Source organism: Podarcis liolepis, assembly GCF_965112155.1.
Source record: "Podarcis liolepis genome assembly, chromosome: 1".
Taxonomy (NCBI): domain Eukaryota; kingdom Metazoa; phylum Chordata; class Lepidosauria; order Squamata; family Lacertidae; genus Podarcis; species Podarcis liolepis.
In genome coordinates this window covers 8234751-8255989 of record NC_139554.1, presented here as the reverse complement: position 1 = coordinate 8255989, position 21239 = coordinate 8234751, and the positions used below count along the sequence as shown (strand labels likewise).

Sequence of the window (21239 nt, the reverse complement as noted above, 5' to 3'; positions counted from 1 at the left end):
CTCCCTATACATTTCTAAAATACTGTGGGCTGATCTTCCTACCAGCCTATCAGACCTAGAGGCTGTCAGCAGCCCAGCAGCTACAGAGGGGGTGACCTCACAGAGGACCAGCTAAGCAAAAGAAGGTAATGTACCCATGACCTCATAGAGCCCATGGGGGGGGGGGTTAAGCTGCTCCTCCCAAATAGCTACCCAGTGAAAGGGAACCACTGAGACTCTCCTATCAGATACTGGGAGTTAATGAAGTGGATAATTTAAGAATTGGACTCTAAGGACTCTGGCAGGGTGAGTGAGGAGCCAAGCAAAGACCTCTCCCCTCCTTTCAATTCCCTCCTATAAATGACCCCTGGGCTGGTTACGGATGTGGGAAAACACACTAGCTCCACCATGACAAAGCCTCCTGGTTTTCTCCTTCCATGTTTCCCAATGAACTGTATTTCTTAAGAAACCAAACCAAACCAAACCAAACCCGGAAAGAGAAAGTGTGTTTTGACATGCAGTGTCCTAACACCTTGAACGACTTTCCCAAGCAGTTGTTTTTTCCACAGTCAATATGTGGGTGTCCTTTTAGAAACCTATTCAACATGAATAGGTTTTTCCTAGTTCTTCTAGCAACATATTCACATATGGTTTTGTCCTCAGAGCTTCCTTGCAATGTCAAATTCAAGAGACTTTTTTTTTGGGGGGGGGGAGAAACAGCAGCCGTGTAGAAGGCAGAGTAAAGGGGGGATGGGATGAAAAAACCCCAAAATTCTATACTTTACAGAGTTGTTATTGTATTTTTTTTAAATGATATTTATTAGAGGTTTAATTATTACAGAAAAAAGAAAAAAAACAATAAAAAGTTAAACAGAACAAAACAGTACCTTACAATACATCAAAAATAAAAAAGCAAAAACAATACAGCAGAACAACAAGAAAAACAAAAACATTTAAAAGCACATCCAATATTTCCGTATCTTTACCTTTCATTTACTTGTTTCATCGACCTCCTCACACCTGCCATTTTTGGATTCTAATTCAATTAGCTATTTCAGCAAATCCTTTCCATCTTTCTCAATTTTTGTTCTATAATTTATCTTAACACAATCTAACCTAAAATTTTCCACTTTGACCCATTAACACTCTATTTTTACTTAATTCTTTATAACATTTCTGCTAAAACCATATAACTTCATTCCAGCATCCTTCTAACATTCATAAATTTTACAATATTTCTGTAAATATACTTTAATTTTTTTCCAATCTTCTTCCACCGACTCTTCTCCCTGGTCTCGGATTCTGCCAGTCATTTCCACAGAGTTGTTATTGTAATTCACCAGATCTTAACCTATTAAAGTATTTCCCAATTTTTAAAGACGTTTTCCCCCACAAAGCCATTTTGTCATGGGAGAAAAGGTCAAATTTATATTTTTTTGAACATGTGATGCCATTTTGTTCATACTGATGTTATTTTTTCAATAGTATCTCGAATATTAACATATTTAGACCCGAGTGCCACCCATCTTTCTTGCAGGGCTACATAGGAATATTCCAAGGTAGCCCAATTTGGACAGTTATTTTCAGTTGTGGGTCTCCAGAATTGTGTAAAGGTAAAGGGTAAAGGAACCCCTGACCATTAGGTCCAGTCATGGCCGACTCTGGGGTTGCGGCACTCATCTCACTTTATTGGCCAAGGGAGCTGGCGTACAGCTTCCGGGTCATGTGGCCAGCATGACAGCGCTGCTTCTGGCGAACCAGAGCAGCGCACGGAAACGCCGTTTACCTTCCCGCTGGCGCGGTACCTATTTATCTACTTGCACTTTGACGTGCTCTCAAACTACTAGGTTGGCAGGAGCAGGGACCGAGCAATGGGAGCTCACCCTGTCACGGGGATTCGAACCGCCGACCTTCTGATCGGCAAGTCCTAGGCTCTGTGGTTTAACCCACAGCACCACCCACCTCCCCCAGAATTGTGTACCTGACATTAAATATGCTTGGTGATGCAGTTCTAAATCTGGGATCCCAAATCCTACTTCCTTGATCAATTTTTGCATTGTTTGAATAGATATTCTTGGAACTCAAGAGCCCCATATGCATTTTATATTTTTTTTTATTCAAAATTATAACAAGACATATTATCCAAAAACATAAACATATCATCCTTGTCCCCCCCCCCCATTTTTCCTTCCTCCCCCCTCCCACACTGTCAGCTTTCCAGCTGCTTCGTGTTGCTGCTTTCAACAGAGAAAGCATTCCAGGCAGCCAGCCATAAATCATAGAATCATAGAATCATAGAGTTGGAAGAGACCACAAGGGCCATCGAGTCCAACCCCCTGCCAAGCAGGAAACACCACCAGAGCACTCCTGACATATGGTTGTCAAGCCTCTGCTTAAAGCCCTCCAAAGAAGGAGACTCCATCACACTCCTTGGCAGCAAATTCCACTGTCAAACAGCTCTTACTGTCAGGAAGTTCTTCCTAATGTTTAGGTGGAATCTTCTTTCTTGTAGTTTGGATCCATTGCTCCGTGTCCGCTTCTCTGGAGCAGCAGAAAACAACCTTTCTCCCTCCTCTATATGACATCCTTTTATATATTTGAACATGGCTATCATATCACCCCTTAACCTCCTCTTCTCCAGGCTAAACATGCCCAGCTCCCTTAACCGTTCCTCATAAGGCATTGTTTCCTTTTTTTTCAATAAATTTTTTTAATTGATTTTACAAAATTTTTGAGACAATACAAACATAAAGAAAAAACATACAAACACGTATAAGTTCATAACCTTTTTTTTCATAAACCATGTTTCTCCGACTTCCCCATACCTCCCCTTTCTGCATCCCAGTGTCCAAAAGTTTTTAGCAACTCTAAATATATCCATCAGTCCTCTGTCCTCTTAATCTTTCCTTCAACTTAATCTTATGTCACTGTAACCCTTTCTTGCTCAAAACCTCGACATTCTAACATTCCACAAGTTTATAATAGTCCTTAAGGTAGACTTTAAATTTCTTCCATTCTTCTTCCGCCGTCTCCTTTCCCTGGTCGCGAATTCTGCCAGTCATCTCAGCTAATGTCATATAGTCCATCACTTTCATCTGCCATTCTTCCAAGGTGGGTAGATCTTGTGTCTTCCAGTACTTTGCGATAAGTATTCTTGCTGCTGTTGTAGCATACAAAAAGAAAGTTCTGTCCTTCTTTGACACCAATTGGCCGACAATGCCCAAGAGAAAGGCCTCTGGTTTTTCATAAGGCATTGTTTCCAGGCCTTTGACCATTTTGGTTGCCCTCCTCTGGACACGTTCCAGTTTGTCAGTGTCCTTCTTGAACTGTGGTGCCCAGAACTGGACACAGTACTCCAGGTGAGGTCTGACCAGAGCAGAATACAGTGGCACTATTACTTCCCTTGATCTAGATGCTATACTCCTATTGATTAAATTAAATTTCACTCTTTATTGCCTCCCGACTCAATTACAGGCAGAAATAAACAAAGTGATCCGACTTCCATGACGCCTTGCTCCGACTAGCGTCTTTTCTCCTTCGCTCCCCCCAGCACAGCCATCTGTCCGGCCGTCTTTCCCTGTGACGAGGAGCACTCTTTCTCAGAAGTAGCCCCTCCAGCTCAGACTCACTCTCCTCTTCTCTCTTCTCTGAGGACGAGAAACTGCTAATCAGAGGGGATCGTTCTCTATATCCTCCCTTTCTTTCCTCCCTCATTGCCTGCAGTTCCCTGACACACACAACCCCCCCACCCTCCCCGACTTCCCTCAGTTCCATTCTTTGGTTTCTCTAAGAATGCTGTTTTCTGCATGTTACAAAATTGTATAGATCCTCAAACTATTTAGCTGATTATTATCAATAAAAGGTTTGTGAATGTTTATTCAAAACTGCCAAGGAGTCCAGTTTGCTTCGAAGCGTCTTCAGATACTTTGTAAAGGGTTCCCATTCATCCTTAAAGTCACAGTTATCCTTGTCCTGTAGCTTATATGTCAATTTTGCCAGTTCTGCATAGTTCGTCAATTTTCGTTGCCATGATTCTTTAGTTGGGGTTACTTCAGTCTTCCATCCTTGTGCTACCAGAACTCTTGCGGCAATTGTTGCATACATGAAGATGTTTTTTCAACTTTTTTGGCAGGTCTTTCTCTACAATCCCCAACAAAAATGCCTTGGGTTTTTTAACAAATGTTAAATGGAACTTTTTCTTCAATTCGTTGTAAATCATTTCCCAATTTTTTAAAATTACCTTACAATCCCACCACATATGATAAAATGTCCCCTCCTTTTCCTTACACTTCCAACATATATTTGAACTAGTTTTGTACATTTTCCCTAACTGCACTGGTGTTGTGTACCATCTGTACATCATCTTCATGTAATTCTCCTTCAATAGGGAACAGTCTGTAAATTTTAAGTCAGTTTTCCATAATTTAACCCAATCTTCCATCATAATGTTATGCCCTACATCTTGTGCCCATTTAATCATAACTGATTTTACCTCTTCATCTTTCGTCTCCCATTCTAATAATATGCTGTATGCGGCCTTCAGTAGTTTCACTTTCCCTTCAATCACTTCCGTTTGAAACCTAGATCTAGTATAACTAAATCCTTTCTTGCTGTCTTCTTTATGTGTTTCATATAGTTGTCGATAATGCAACCAACTCTGAAAGTGGTCTTTGATCTCATCATAATCTCTTAATTTCCATTTTCCATCATGTTCCTTTAATAAATCAGCATATGTGAGCCATTTCCCTTTCTTTCCAAGTGGTTTGAGCAGTAATGTTTCATGTGGTGAAAGCCATCACGGGGTCTTTTGTTCCAATAAGTCTTTGTATCTCTCCCATACTCTCATTAGTGATTTCCTGATTATGTGGTTGTAAAAACTTCTATGAACCTTTCCTTTCCCGAACCATAAGTATTCATGCCAGCCAAATCTGTTATCATGTCCTTCTAGTTCTAATGCCTCTTGCTTATCCAATCTCATCCAGTCCCTGATCCATACCAAACAAGCAGATTCATAATACAATTTAAGGTCTGGGAGGGCAAACCCGCCTCTATCTTTTACATCTGTAAGTATTTTATGTTTTATCCTTGGCTTTTTGCCCCCCCTCCCAGATAAATCTTGAAATCTCTTTCTGCCATTTTTTAAAGCATTCATCTTTAAGGATGACTGGTATTGATTGAAAAAGAAATAGCATTTTTGGCAGTACATTCATTTTAATCGCCAATATTTTTCCTAACATTGAGAGATTCATTCTGCTCCATATTTCTAAATTTATTTTTACCTCAAGCCAAATTTTTCCATAATTATTTTTAAATAGGTTTATATTTCTTGATGTTAACCAAATCCCTAAATATTTAACCTTTTTATGGACTTCAATCTCAATGTTTTGTTCTAATTCGGTTCTTTCTTCTTCCTTCAGGTTTTTAACTAATAATTTAGTTTTATTCCTATTTAATTTAAATCCTGCCACTTCTGCAAATGCATTTCCTAAACAAAGATTTAATATTTTGAAAGTATTTGCTTGGTATGTGAATTGGAATTTCTTTTAAGATATAAACTAGGTATTATGTTCAGTTTAAGAGCTTTGACTTTCCCCCACAGGGTCAGGTTCAATGACTGCTGTCTGTCGATATCCATTGATAAGTCATGATACATTTTGTTGATGTTTAACAATGCTAATTTAGATAAATCTTGTGGTAATAATAACACACGGTTGACTCATGTTCAGCTTGTGGTCCACCAAGACCCCTGGGTCTTTTTCACATGTCCTGCTACTTAGCCATGTGTCCCCCATGTGCATCTGGTTCTTCCTGCCTAAGTGCAGAACCTTCCCTGTTGAAATTCATTTGGTTAGCTTGGGCCCAGCTATGGAGAGGGCTCAGCTATGGGGCTGTACTGTTGAGTCTGGGTCAAGACAAATAAGGACTCGCTTACTAAACTATAGTCGCTCTTGTGTCTGCTTCTTCCTTGGCCCTCATTCCCACACAGAACAACATGCGTGTGAGCAGAACACAGGGCCTCCTACTGGTGGCTGGCATCTTGACTTACTTGGTGATGGGTGCCCTCATCTTTGAGCTTCTGGAGAAGGATCACTACCTAAAAATGGAAGATGCAATGTTTCAACTGAAAGAGGACTTTTTTTTGAACTACACCTCTCTCAGCCCAGAAGAGGTGGAATTAGTCATAAAGGTAAGGCATTACTTCAGCAAGACTGAAAGGGATGACCATGGCATGACACCAGAGGTTAAGAGGTCAGAAAGTATACATGGGGGGAATACAGTTTAGGAGGTGGGAATTGAGGTGGAGACAGAATCAGTAGGCAGCATAGAAACATAAGGACTCACCCTTCCTACTAGCCATTATGGCTCTGTTCTGCCTACACTGTTGGAGGCAGCATGGGCTTCTCCACACTGAGCTTTCCTCCACTCTCTCCAGGCATGGTTCGTGTCTGAGCACCATTTCGTTGCTCTGGGGCTTTCCTCATGAAAACCAGCTTGTTAACAGCAATCCATTGAATACCCAAATTGACTTTTGCTCTGATTCAGCTATAAAGAGCAGGTTTTTGTTAGTATTAGTACTGTATTTGTTGGGAAATGTATTTTGCAAAGAATAAATTAGGGAAAGGAGAACATACCCCATGTAGCAGCTGCAAAACAGGTGACTCCAATCAAGGTCACAGAAAAGCTGAATCATTGCCACGGAAAACCCAAATTTACATTTCCTCCAATTCAGCTGTAAAGAGCGGGTTTTTGTTAATATTTGTACATTTGAACCTTGGTTGTGGAACTTAATCTGTTCCGGTAGTCCGTTCGACTCCCAAAATGGTTTGAAAACCAAGGCGTGGTTTCCGATTGGCTGCAGGCAGCGGCGTAGCATGAGTTGTCAGCACCCGGGGCAACGCAAGTAATTTGAGCCCCCTGACCCGGGGCAAGGCACGTAATTTGCGCCCCCCCTACTCCCTAACCTGCGAGTTGCCGCTGGCGCTGCTGCCCAAACGACGCCGCTTGCCCGGAGGAGGAGGGGGGCAGAGAGGCGAGGAAAATGCAACGGCCCAGCAGCTGCAGCAGCAGCGGCAGAGGCGGGGCTGTGAGGAGGGGCTGCCTGGCGCGTGCTCCGTGGCGAGCGCTGAGAGCCGCTGCCTGCTGGGCGCCTTCAGCCGGGCGCCACGAGACATGCGGCTCTGCTACAGCCTGCGCCCGAGGCTCTTCGGCGACTCCGGAGGCAGCGAGCGCGCCCCCCCAGATGTTGCGCCCGGTGCGGCCTGCCCCCCTTGCACCCCCCACGCTACGCCACTGGCTGCAGGCACATCCTGCACTCAATCAGAAGCCGTGGAAGGTGTGCCAGACATTCGGCTTACGAAAAACATTCGTAAACCGGAACACTCACTTCTGGGTTTGCGATATTTGGGAGCCAAAATGTCAGAGTTCCAAGGCATTAAAAAACTAAGGTTCAACTGTACTATATTTGTTGGGACACGTATTTTATAAAAATATATTGGGAAAAGGGGAACATACGTCATGTAGCAATTGCAAAACAGGTGACTCTGTTCAAGGTCACAGGAAAGCTGAATCATTGTCTGGTTAACTGCCTTGAAAAGTGTGTCTTTGTGCCTTAGAACAGAGGGTGGGAGATGGGGTAGTCTCACCATTGTTTTGTTGACTGAAAATATGGGAGAGCCAATACTCCAAGCAGACTCTGTCCAGAAGAATTTATGAAGACAGCCAAGCCAAGGGGTAATGATTTATGCATTGCTACTAAAGTGTATGTTTTTGGAGTGAGAAGACCAAACCCTCTCTTGGGCTCAAGGGAGAGAAACACTTAGTATTGAACGTGAGATATAAACAACACAGCTTGTTATAGTGTTGCCATCAGTGCTATTGGAGTGCGGCCTTTGCCTGGAAAGAGTGGAGAAAACGTTGAGTGTGCATAAGCCCTATGCCTACCAGTTACTGGGGGTGACAAGTGAGGGGAGGGCTGTTGTGCTCAGGTCCTGTTTGTGGGCTTCCCATGAGCATTGGGCTGGCCACCGGGGGAAGAACGTGCTGGACTGATCCACAAGAACGTCCCTTGTGAATGCATAGAGATTTGGTTAGCAGTATCTGGTGATAATCAGAGGAGGGGCTATTCTTATTGTTGGAATATTCAAACTGAGCCTTGCCTTCAATTGCAGAGACTGGTAAAATATGCTCAGAAGGGAGTAGAACCTATAGGAAGACATGATGATGAAGGAAGGGCCGGCTGGGATTTCAGTACTTCTTTCTTCTTCATGGCCACAGTGTTAACCACAATAGGTACTGTCATTTGGTTCTGGCTTCTTCACGAATATAGTATGCAGGGCATTCAACTGCTCTCAGATAAATTGTGTAAAGTCGCAGGCTTTGCTTTTGCTCCTTCATCATCCTTCACATCTCATTTTTGTCTTTCCATTTCTGGCCAAATAAATAGTTCATTTATTATATGCCCAACAAGACCATTCCCTGATTAGTTATTTATTCCCATCCTTCTGGGGCCAACCCATTATTAAAACCACCCTGTGGAAAGTAGTTGGGCTAGGAAATGAGTTCAAGTCCCACCTGGTGCAACTGACCCAATGCCAGGTCTCCCAATGCAAATCCGTCCCTCTCAGCGCAGCCCTATGCATTCAGTGGGACTTGCTCCCCAATAAATTTGCATAGGATTGAAACTTCTTCCCAGTAAGCTACAAAATACACTCAAGAAACTACACACCCTTTACGTCTAGATGAATGCCTTCAATGCAGAAAACCATGCACTGAATGAGTGGGAGAACATACCCTGTTAGCACTGTTTAATCCAGAGCTTTCAAAACTTTTCATGTTGGTGACACACTTTTTATACATGCATCAATTTGTGACACGGTAATTGAGTTTTACTAGCAAGCTGGTGGTTAAACTAAGCCCTTTCCAGCATTGGCATGACCTACACACTGCAGCCAACATGCTAACATGTTGCGACACACAGTTTGGAAAGCTCTGGTTAAGCTTTTTGGTGTGAAGCACAAATTGGGATTCCAAACAACAGATTGAAGAACTAGGCCACAACCAACAAGATGCATTTCAATACGGGCAAATGTAAGCTTCTGCACTCAGGCAGGAAGAACCAGCTGCACATATATAAGATGGGGGACATCTGGCTTACTAGTAGTACATGTGAAAAGGATCCGGGTTTTTGGTGGCTGCATCAACTGAAGTATTGTATCCAGATCAAGGGAAGCAATAGTACCACTCTATTCTGTCTTGGTCAGACCACCCCTGAAATACTGTGTTCTTTTTTGGGCACCACAATTTGAGAAGGATTTTGGCAAGCTGGAACATGTGCAGAGAAGGGTAGCCAAGAAGATCAAGGGTCTGGAAACCAAGCCTTATGAAGAATGGTTGAAGAGACGGACAGAAGATATGAGAACCATCTTCAAATATCTCCAGGGCTGTCACATGGAAGAGGGAGCATGCATGTTTTCTCTTGCTCTGGAGAATAGGACTCGAGGCAATGGCTTCAAAAGACAAGAAAGAGATTCCGACTAAACATCAGGAGAAACTTCTGACAGTAAGAGCTTTCTGATAATAAGGGTCGTTTGACAATGGAACACACTCCATCATGAGGTTGTGGGTGTTAGTTTCTGTGTGTTGCCACTGTGCAGTTGCTTGGAGTCACAAGACTCTGTTTTGCATTCCAGAGATTCCATACTGTTGGAAGTCTCACGGGAGACAGATGTGACATTACTGGTTTCCTGTTCCTTTGTTTGTTCAGGTGCTCTCTGCTCTCACAGAGAGACAATGTATTTCTTTTCTGTCTCCATAGCTTAGTAATAAAACTCTTAGCATGTAGCTCATACTTCTCGTCCTTCCCTGTGCTGGATACTCTGCATAATGGGAATGTGCTTGGAGCCTTATAAGAGGCTCAGGTTGTTAATTACTGTCGGAGGCGATTCCGGAGGAGCTTGGAGGAGCTCGGTCGAACGGAGAGTCCGACATTTTTGGTTTTGGGCCCAGAAGAACAGAATGCAGATTATCTTCTCTGTGTGTCAAGAAGATTGATGGGAGGTAGGTGCTCATTACCCCGGGAAGCCTGCCAGTCCCTAATTAATTGGCAATAAGGGTGGACTTTGAACTTCAAGCCAAAGCACTAACCGGCTGCGGCAGAAGGGTGCTGTTTGAAAAGCAGCTGCTGGGAAACAGACTTAGCTTGCTTTAAAGACACAATGGCCAATCCAAAAGTACAGGAGGCTCTTCAGTTTGCGATGGGGATACCAAAGCTCCCAAAGGGAATTCTCAGGAATGGGTGCAGTATGCAGAAGCCCTGCTAAGAAAAGAGGGTCTGTTTAATGTCATAACAGACACCCCCCCCCAGCTCCAGTTACCCAAGAGTGGGAGGCTAAGGATTCCAAAGCAAGGGGAACTCTAACGCTTATTGTGTCCCCTGAAGAGTTTTGTCTGTTGCGTGACAAGGCCTCACCCAAAGAGATGTGGGACAGTCTCCAACAGTCACATTTAAGAACAGAGGTGGGAGCTTCTTTGTTCTTTTATGCCAAGTTGCATGATATGGCACTTGCTGATGGAGCAGATGTACGTGCTCACCTCATGGAAATGCAGGATCTAAGGCATGAGTTGCAACAGCGTGGAATCACCTTTCCAGAGGCTGTGTATTCCTTCATGATTCTACATTTTTTGGGTTCAAGTTGGGAAGCGATTGCCAGCCAGCTTGCTGTTTTGCCTACTGCTCAGCTCACGGTAGTGCATGTTACTGCTGTGGTGTTGAATGAAGCGGATCGGTGTAGTGCTAGCTGCATAACTAAGGGGGAGTCCTCACAGACATCATCCCAGAATGCAGTGCAACCACTAGATGGTGCCAAAGCTTTGAAGGCAGTGAAATGCTACTATGTGGGCATCTAGGCCACGTGAAGGGGGAATGTAAACATCCCAATGCCAAGGCAACAGAGCAACGCAGCAAAAGTTCAACGCGTGGAAAAGGCAAAGGTCAGAAGTCCAGGACAATGCAACACAAGACCATGGTCTCACGCTACACTCCAAAGGTCCAGAAGACATCTAGATCTTGCTTTATCATAGACTCGGGAGCCACCCGGCACGTCTGCAAAGACAAACACCTGTTCGTGTCCATTACTCTGCAGGAAGGTGCGATTCACCAAGCGGATGACCACATGATCTCCAGTCAAGGCTACGGAACAGTTGTGCTTCACAGTTTGGATGCATCAATATGCAATGTTCTTTTTGTTCCAGATGCTGCACACAACCTATTGAGTGCCTCACAGCTGACTGAACAGGACATAGATGTTTCCTTCAAGAAGAGGAAGTGCACCATCACCAAGAAAGATGACTTTGTATTGCATGCTGATTATGTTGATCATTTGTTTGTATTACATTATGATGATTCTGTTGATGTTGTGCAGGATGAAACTTGTTGTATTGCAAATACTAAGAAGGTTTTGCATGCAGGATGTATTCATGATTATCACAGGAAACTTGGTCATTTAAACTTCGAGGCAGTTTCCAAAATGCTGCCTTAGTTGAAGGTATGACTATTAAACGCTGCAGGTACCACATGAAGTGTAAGGCATGTGCAGCAAACAAGGTCAAAATGACTGCAAAAAGTAAGGTATCTAGTAGACAAGCTACAGAACCATACCAGGTAGTGCATGCTGATCTCGTTGGTCCACTAACACCCTCTTTGGGTGGAGCCAGGTACTTCATGATTCTCATTGATTCATATTCCAGATATATTCATGTGTTCAATCTCAAGCAGAAATCAAAAGCATTTCCTAGGTTCAAGGAATTCTGTGCTTGGTTGAAAAATGTGCATGATAAACAGGTGAAATGTTTATTTACAGATCGAGGGGGAGAATTCACTTCTCAAAAGTTTGAAGCTTTTCTGACTGAGAAAGGAATTCAACATGACCTTTCAAGTCCACGGTCTCCTTGGATGAATGGACTTTGTGAAAGGGTAAATCAAACATTACTTCAAGGCTTGATAACCTTGCTGCATGATGCCAGTCTTACAGAGTTATTGGGCAGAAGTGCTCAGCTGTTTTGTTTATATTTATAATCGCATATTGTCATCACCGATTGGTTGTACCCCCTATGAAAAGATGTTTGGCAAGAAACCATACATCAAGCACATGAGAATTTTTGGTTCTGACATGTGGGTTCACACACCACAAAGCTCCAAGTTAGGCAAACGTGTTTTGCATGGTATCTTTCTAGGATATCAGAAAGGTTCTTACAGAGTAATGATGACTGACTCTAATACAGTTAGGCTCACTAGAAGTGTTGAGTACAATGGCAAGTAGGGGGAGAATGTGGGAATTTTCCAATGTTATCCTGATGACAGTGAAGAGTCTGAGGATAAACAGCAGCAAAGCCCCACACTCACTGATGAAGGTTCTGATTCTGAATCTGAAACTGACTCAAATGATTCAGAGGATTTCAAGAGTGCTAAGGCCTCTCTGTGACCCTCTGAAGGCTCTGATTGAGAATTGGAGGAACCACTGTTCACTATAGGCAGTGGGTTCTGCTTAACTGGAGGTTTTTAAGCAGAGGTTGGATGGCCATCTGATATGGATGCTCTAGTTGAGATTTCTGCATTGCAGAGGGTTGAACTAGATTACTCTTGGGGTTCCTTCCAACTCTGCAATTTTACGATTCTGTGACTATGAATTGCCAGAAGCTTGGTGGTTTTTTCCTCGGAGTTCATTTCCACCTGTGCACAAGATCCTTTCTCCCTATATCTCTGCCATATGTTGATCAGTATTTCCCCCCAAAGGTCCTGTGAATTCTTTAGTCTGGTCTTTCTCTGATCCATTTTCATTCACCATTCTGTGCATCTCATTTCTGAGCTCTTGCAATTGCTCATCCAATAATTGTGGGATGATACTAACAATCAATGGTGCGTTCAGCCGTGTCTTTGCCATATTGAGTTCTGTTCATCACTCCCTTAGCAGCCTCTGCTTTGAAAACTTGTGTCTGTCCCTTTAGGTAAACAGTGCATTCCATTCCAATGGTTTGAGGTTGAATCCAGACAAGACCGAAGTATTTTTTTCTGCGCAACAGGGGAAGCCACCCAGAGTGGCTGGGGCAATCCAGTCAGATGGGCGGCACATAAATAATAAATTAAAATTATATTATTATTCCCATGCTAATGCGTTCAATCTCACTGAAGGGATGGAGAGTTAAAAGTAATATAAGATGAAGATTTTAAACTAACCAGATCATCCCAATCATCCGATAATTCAAGATAAGCTTTTTGCTTTGTTTTTCAGCTTCTTAAATAATGCCTCTTCTTACACCAGCAGCCAATTTGCATTCTGGATAAGAATTAATTAATTAGAAGTAATTGGCAGATAGCCAAGTCTTAATTGAGGCCAATTGCAAAGGAAACTAAAATGGAGGTTTTTCTGAGCAGAAGACTTACCCTGAGGGCTATTATGGGGTATCTGGGCACAATGGTGGTTCCTCTGTCTAAGACACTCCTTGCATGCCCTATTTCATCACCAAAGACATATCATCCCAAATAAAATAAGTTTTCTGTAATTCATTGTTTAATCCAATAACTATAACCAATTTTGAAAAAATGTTGCCCTATTTCATCACCAAAGACATATCATCAAATACATTTCTAAATTTATCCCAAAATAAAATAAGTTTTTGTAATTCATTTTTTAATCCAATAACTGTATCACAAATTTTGAAGAACTGAAAAATCTGAAGGTTAAGCATGTTCCAGTTCACAGGCAAGGCCAGGTCACACTAGAATTGAGAGAAATCCAATTCCTTGAGCATTCTTAAAGTCTTTAGGGGCTTGGGAATTGCAACTTATTTTAGCCATGACGGTCACAAATGGAGGAACTCCGCTCTCTCCTCACTGCAGATCAACCTACATTGGTTTTCATTGTCATGAAAATGCAGTGATCCCCAGATTTTCATGACAAATATATTATCAATCTTTTGGTGTGTTTTTTAAAGGGTTGCCATGATGAGTCTCCATTTCACCCAATGTTTCACAAGGTCTCCGAAGTCATACCTGCACACTTGGCCTCTTCCATTGCACCTTAGGTCAGTTCTTCCACAGTGGGCCTGTCTGGTCCAAGGAACAGGAGGGAGACACTTGAAGCTCCCACATAATTATGCCTGGAGGAAGTTTCTTTGTTTGAAACTGTTAATTGCCCCAAGTGCATTGGCACAAAGGAAGTCAATATGTGCAGTACATAAAATAAATACATTGGGCTGTATCCAAGGCTGCCATTTTGGTCATGCACAGACCTCTGCTTGCACAATGAAGCTTATCCCTCTTCTCCTCACTGCACCCCTCTTAGCACCCTCAAAGTCTGCGCCAGAGGGTATGGGGATCCTCTGGAGCAGATTTGGGGGTTGTACAGGAGAGAGGAAAGGAAGGAACAGTCAGTCTCAATGCACAAGCAGCCCTCCACTGGAAACAACCCTTCGTAGGGACCCTGCTCTGTAACTTCTCTAGGCAATTGTCAAATCGACAGTTGCTGACGTCCTTTGCAACCCTTTCTTAATCTTTCAACAGGCTACGGAAACCTCTGTCCCCAAACAAAAGAAGGTCAGCTCTTTTGTGTTATTTTTGCTCTCTTTGGAATCCCCTTCAACCTCCTCTGCTTTAACTATATTGGCACTTCAATCTCAAGCTTCTTCGAAAGCTGTGCAGAGAAAGTGTATGGGAAAGGAAAGAAGGTAATTCAGCTACCGTATTTTTCGCTCTATAACACACACCAGACCATAACACGCACGTAGTTTTTAGAGGAGGAAAACAAGAAAAAAATATTCTAAATGAAACAGTGGATGTATGATTTTTGTGGTTCATGCTGTGGCCACAGACATGTGATCTGACAGTGAGTTTGGAGTAGCCCAATGCAAAAATCCTGAGGATCCATGTGGATCCATGCTTTGTAACCACGGTTTTTGCACCACTGCGACCCTAGGCCACAGTGGGTGCCTGATTTTTTGGGTGCAGGCTGTAGCCATGGACATGCTATGTTATCTGATGGTGAATTTGGGGTGACCCAGTGCAAAGATCCTGTGGATCCATGCTTTGTAACCACGTTTTTGCACCATTGCAGCCCCAGGCAACAGTGGGTGCATGATTTTTTTGGTACAGACTGTAGCCATGGACATGTAATGTGATCTGATGGTGAATTTGGGGTGACCCAATGCAAAAATCCTGATGATCCATGTGGATCCATGCTTTGTCACCACATTTTAAATGGGGAGGGAAGGAAAAACACAGAAGGGACAAGGAGCACAAGAGGGGTGTGCGGAGAAGCAGCTGGCTAAGAATGCAGGGGAGGGGTTTAACGGGTTGGGGGGAGGAAAGGAAAGCAAAAGTCCCCCCCCCAAGCCAGCCCTCTCTCTCTCTTTCCCACCTGCATGTTTTTCGGCTGCCTGCGAGTCCCTAGAGCATGGAGAGGAGGAGGTGGTGGGCTGGAGCCTGCACGCAGTGTGACTAGGAAAGAATTAGAAGGAAGGACTCGATCCTTTCCTTAACCCTCTACTTGCCAGGAGGGCAGGGGATTCCCTGCTCTTTGTTGAGTTTGAGCAAACGCAGCAACAGAAGCGGGTGGGCAGTAAGACCCTGAGGCAGATTGCAGGAAAGCAGCAGCTTCCGCCTTCCCTCCGCCCGCCCGATCTTATTTTTGCCTGATTTTTGCCTATTTTTGCCCCTGCGCTCCGGCGAGTCAGCTCCAGGGACCACACATTCGCTCAATAACACGCACAGAGATTTCCCCTTACTTTTTAGGAGAAAAAATCTGCGTGTTATAGAGCGAAATTTACGGTACTTTATCTGGAGATAATTTCTAATCTTACCAATCACAAGACTGAGGCCGACATAGACTGCTATAGACATAGACAGCACCCAGGTCCTGTTTGCAGGTTTCCTGTGGGCATCTGGTCAGCTTTCATGAGAACAGGATTCTCAACTAGACGGGCCCTTGCCTGATCCAGCAGGGCTCTTCTTCTATTATATTGCATATACATATGCATATCTGATTAGCTGCCTCTATAAGAGGTGGAAGACAAGGATAAATCAGACATATGCATTATGCCATCTGAGGAAGATAAACTTGAACTGTGCCTTCAATTAGGAATGAAATACCACCATAGAGCTTGACCACCATGAATTGCGACATCAGCAGGAAATTGTGCTCCAGATGAAGTTTAACGGGTGGAATTATTATTATTTATCTGTTAACGCAGCCTAAAATAACAGTGCATGGCTGAAGGTCAAGAGGACTGAGCTCTGTTGCATCAAACCTGCCTTTTTTCTTTTCTTTTCTTTTCTTGCTTTATCTTTCAGAAATCAGCAAGATACATTTTCGTGTTCGTGGTTCTGGGAATTCTAATGTTTCTTATTTTGCCAGCATTCTTCTTTCATTGGATGGAGGGCTGGGCTTATTATGAAGCTATCTATTTTACATTTGTTACACTCAGCACCATTGGTTTTGGAGACTATATAATAGGTAAGGCTTTCAAAATACTTTGATATTGTGGGCTTAACTGATTGTACAGATAAAGCGAGGTCATTTGTGGCCTCAAGGTACTGGTGGCAGTAATAGGTAAACTGTCCCCAATCCCATCCCCACTAATTCCCCTGCCGCACCACCCATTATTCCACCACGCAGCACAAAACCTCCAGATTAAATCCTGGCAAACCAAAGGCTTATACTGCCTAATAGACTTCTAGAAAAATAACAAACCCTTGTCAACACAAGAAATACAAGACAAACTAGAAGATACCCAAATGCCCTGGTTAACACATCAGCAATTGCATACCCTCTTAAACAATCCAGCAGTAAAATCAACAGCAACTAGGCCTCTGACAACCTTCAAAACCTCCTTCTAACAACAAAGGGACAGGTAGAGGAATGGTATCCAGAATATACAAAATACTACTACAAAATCCCACAAACTCCCTAGACGCAATCAAAAAACAATGGGAGGATGACGTAGGCTATGAGATTAACCCCACTCAATGGAACAAAATGTGTTCTAAACCCCCCTTTAAATCCATATCAACAAAAAGAAAAGATCTCACCCTGAAACTCACCTACAGGTGGTACCTAACACCAAGAAAACTAGCTAATATGCCCAGGAACCTCACTAAAATGCTGGAGAGGGTGCACATCCACAGGCACATACCTCTACATGTGGTGGGAGTGCCCCAAAACCCAACTATTCTGGACAAGAACCATATGAGAGATACATAAAATAACCAAGCAAGTATTAGAAACCACCCCAGAATTGGCCTTACATCTTCCAAACAATAATGCCCACTTACACCGCAAAGAACTCATAACCCACCTACTTTAAGCATCCAGAAGCATCATAGCCAGACACTGGAGAGACCTGTCAGGAGTAAGCATGGACCAATGGTACCAAATAGTATGGGAAACAGCCTGACTAGAAAAATTATCCAATAAACTGAAACTGACAAGGGGACAAATAGAAGAAGACACCTTCAACCCGGTATGGCTCCCCTTTATCACGTACACAGCCCAACAAGACAATGACAAAAACCCATCAACAGCATACAAATCAATATGGCTAACCTGATCCAAAACACCCACCCACCCCACTCACACATGAAAACAAAGACCACCACAGCCAACCTCAAATGAATAACCACATCCTAGGCCAACCCCAACCTCTCTCACCACCAAAGGAACACAAGTGAACAGCAAAGAACCTGCACAAGCAATGCTGACACCAAACCCTACATATAGTAAGTAAAAGAGAAACATCACCACCCGACCCCAACCCCACTCATCTTCCTCCCCTTTTCTTCCTAATGTCTCAACAAATGAAACTGATTTGTAAAAATGTTAACATGGAAAAAATACGAGAGAGAGACATTGCACACACTTTTGTAATGTCAATTAAAAGTTTTTAATTAAAAAAAGGGGGGGAGGTACTGGTGGCAACCAATCTGCTATACTGAAGAATATGAAAGCTCAGTTCAGGTTTCATAAAAAATGATGACTTGCAATGATTATAATCTGGAACCCAAACCATATTTTAAGTTTCTCAAGTACAGACCCTCCAAGTATCCCTATTTTCCAGGAACAGTTCTGGATTTACAGAAGCCATCCCAAAGAGTACTCATCAATGGTTCCTCAACATCCTGGAAAAAAGTGACAAGTGGTGTGCCACCGGGTTCTGTTCTTGGCCTGTTGTTGTTCAATGTCTTTATAAATGCTTGGCTGAATGAACTGAGAGGATGCTTCTCAAATGTACAGATGACACCGAACTCGGAGGGGTAGCTAATGTCACAGAAGACAGAATCACAATTCAGAATGACCTTAACAGATTGGAGAACTGGGCACAAGCTAACAAAATACATTTCAATAGGGACAAATGTAAGGTTCTGCGCTCAGTCAAGAAAAACCAGCTGCACAAATATAGGATGGGGGACACCTGGCTTACTAGCAGTACATGCGGAAAGGATCTAGGGGTCTTGGTGGACCACAAGCTTAACATTAGTCAACCGTGTGATGCAGCAGTGTGTGTGTGTGTGTGTATGGGGAGCTAACTCTATTCTTGGCTGCATCTGTAGAAGTATAGTGTCCAGATCAAGGGAAGTAATAGTACCACTCTATTCTGCCTTGGTGAGAACACACCTAGAATACTGTGTCCAGTTCTGGGCACCACAGTTTAAGAAGGCTGTTGACAAGTTGGAGCATGTGCAGAGAAGGGCAGCCAAGATGATCAAGGGTCTGGAAACCAACCCTTATGAGGAATGGTTGAAGGAGCTGGATATGTTTAGCCTGGAAAAGAGGAGGCTGAGATGAGACAAGGTAGCCAACTTCAAATATATCAAGGGCTGTCACATGGAAGAGGAAGCATGCTTGTTTTCTCTTGATCTTTAGAGTAGTATAATGATCTCAGGCAGTCAGATGGCTCCAGTATGCAGTAACGAGCCTCTGGAAAATTCATGTACGTTTATTTACAGGTCAAAGAAACAAAGCGCGGCACACACCAATCATTCTCTGGTAATCAGGTGCTCAGTCTGAGTTTCCGTTCCTCAGACAACACAAGGTTTGACAACGTCTGGCCCTGCTCCTCTGACCCTTACATAGCCTTCTCACCCTCTCCTCCCTCCTGCTGTGAGGAGACCATAGGAACTCCCTCTTTTTGTTCTCCACTGAAGATTCCCCTGAACTCTCTTGCCTTCATGGTTGCCTAGTAACCTCAAGATGTCTCTCCCTTGGGTCTCATTCTCTGTTACTCTGCCAACTTTGTAAGACTGAGAAGGAAGGGGGTCAAGTTAACTCACTCCTGTCCTGCCTGTGATTGTGTTCTCTCATTGTCCAAGTCAGACCCCCTCCCATTCGTCTGACCCTGCTAGATCCCTGACAAGTAGGACTCAAGCCAATGGCTTCAAGTTGCAAGAAAGAAGATTTGGACTAAACATTTGGGGGAAATTGTGACAGTCAGATCTGTTCGGCAGTGGAACAGACTCCCATGAGAGGTAGTGGACTCTCCTTCCTTGGAGGTTTTTAAGCAGAGGTTGGATGGTCATCTGTCATGGATGCTTTAGCTGAGATTCCTGCATTGCAGGGGGTTGGGCTGGATGCATCAAACATGAAAGAAAGGAAAATGCTCAATATGTTTTCCTGGACAGTGATTTTGCACCTTTCTCTTGGTTGGAACTGCAACTCCACCCCCATTGTTCAGCCCGGACACTGAGGTCCATCTCTGCGGGCCTTCTGATGGGTCCCTCACTGCAAGAAGTGAGGTTACAGGGAACCAGGAAGATGTCAAGGAGATAAAGAACTACACAACCTTTAGAAGACATCTGAAGGCAGCCCTGTATAGGGAAACAAAATACAGTGGTACCTCGGGTTAAGTACTTAATTCGTTCCGGAGGTCCGTTCTTAACCTGAAACTGTTCTTAACCTGAAGCACCACTTTAGCTAATGGGGCCTCCTGCTGCTGCTGCACCACCGGAACCCAATTTCTGTTCTTATCCTGAAGCAAAGTTCTTAACCTGAAGCACTATTTCTGGGTTAGCGGATTATGTAACCTGAAGCGTATGTAACCCGAGGTACCACTGTAAAAAAATTCCTTCCAATAGCACCTTAGAGACCAACTAAGTTTGTTATTGGTATGAGCTTTCGTGTGCATGCACACTTCTTCAGATGTATATCAATAACAAACTTAGTTGGTCTCTAAGGTGCTACTGGAAGGATTTTTTTTATTTTGTTTTGACTACGGCAGACCAACACGGCTACCTACCTGTAAATGTACAGTGAAGTTTGTAATGTTGTATGTTTTATAATGTTTTGATATATGCTGGAAGCCTCCCAGAGTGGCTGGGGAAATCCAGTCAGATGGGTGGGGTACAAATATTATTATTATTAAGCAGGAAGTTATAGGATGTGCACAGATTAGGAATGTGGTAGGGCAACCACCCCTAAGCTTTTGCAGGCCAAAACAGCATAATGTGCCCAAACCATCACAAATAGGCAATAATAAGGACATTGGCAGTTTCCTGTGTTCACCTTCCCACAATTCAGTGGTAGAAATGTCTTTTAAATGTATGGTGTGAATGTGAGCTAACGAAGTTTAGATAAACTGAATTGGTGAGTCCTTTAAATCACCTCCTCACACATTATTGTTGCTTTTCTCTGTGTCTCCAGGGATTAAGCAGGACAGGACGTATTTTCCGGGCTACCGGATAGTCGGAGCCGCTTGGATCGTCGTTGGTCTGGCCTGGATAGCTGTGTTGTTTCAACGGGTATCTTCATTCCTGGCACCTGTGGATCCAAAACCAAGCTCACCTAAAAAGAGTAAACGGTGAAGATAACACCACCCCAAAGGAGTCAGTCTGCTACATGTCCACTGGAGAAGAATTTATCATTGCATTCTGGTGGAGACAGACATAAAAATCAGCTAAACTCAAGAACTTCTGCTGAGCTTTTTATAATTGTATGGCAGTGTGACATTTAACTGATTCCTTAAAAACACACTAGCTGCTCTTTAAGTTATGCAGTTCCTAATAAACTGTGAAATAGCCTGGTATTCTGCAGCCAAGGGTGGGAGGGTCGGTCTTACTCGGACTGTGTGCAGAGGAGAGCAACCAAGATGATCAAGGGTCTGGAAACCAAGCCTTATGACGAGTGGTTGAAGGAGCTGGGTATTTTAATTCTGGAAAAGAGGGGATTGGGGGAGATCATAGAATTATAGAGTTGGAAGAAACCACAAGGGCCATCGAG

The 21239-nt window shown here is 43.3% G+C and overlaps 1 protein-coding gene across 1 annotated transcript; it reads left to right on the top strand.

Annotated features, from left to right (window-relative positions):
• The first annotated feature begins 137 nt into the window (after positions 1 to 137).
• Positions 138 to 20929, top strand: LOC310714649 (potassium channel, subfamily K, member 16-like). Its single transcript, XM_083520186.1, has 6 exons — positions 138 to 285; positions 5966 to 6166; positions 8148 to 8268; positions 14537 to 14700; positions 16322 to 16484; positions 20664 to 20929. Exons 2-6 carry the CDS (start codon positions 5972 to 5974, stop codon positions 20822 to 20824), a joined length of 804 nt encoding a protein of 267 aa, XP_083376312.1. The 5' UTR covers positions 138 to 285; positions 5966 to 5971; the 3' UTR covers positions 20825 to 20929.
• Positions 20930 to 21239: the final 310 nt, after the last annotated feature.

Coding starts and splice junctions, on each gene's coding strand:
- LOC310714649 (XM_083520186.1), top strand. CDS start 5,972: ATGCGTGTGAGCAGAACACAGGGCCTCCTACTGGTGGCTGGCATCTTG. Junction 6,167..8,147: donor AGGTGGAATTAGTCATAAAG/GTAAGGCATTAC, acceptor CTTCAATTGCAG/AGACTGGTAAAATATGCTCA. Junction 16,485..20,663: donor TTTTGGAGACTATATAATAG/GTAAGGCTTTCA, acceptor CTGTGTCTCCAG/GGATTAAGCAGGACAGGACG.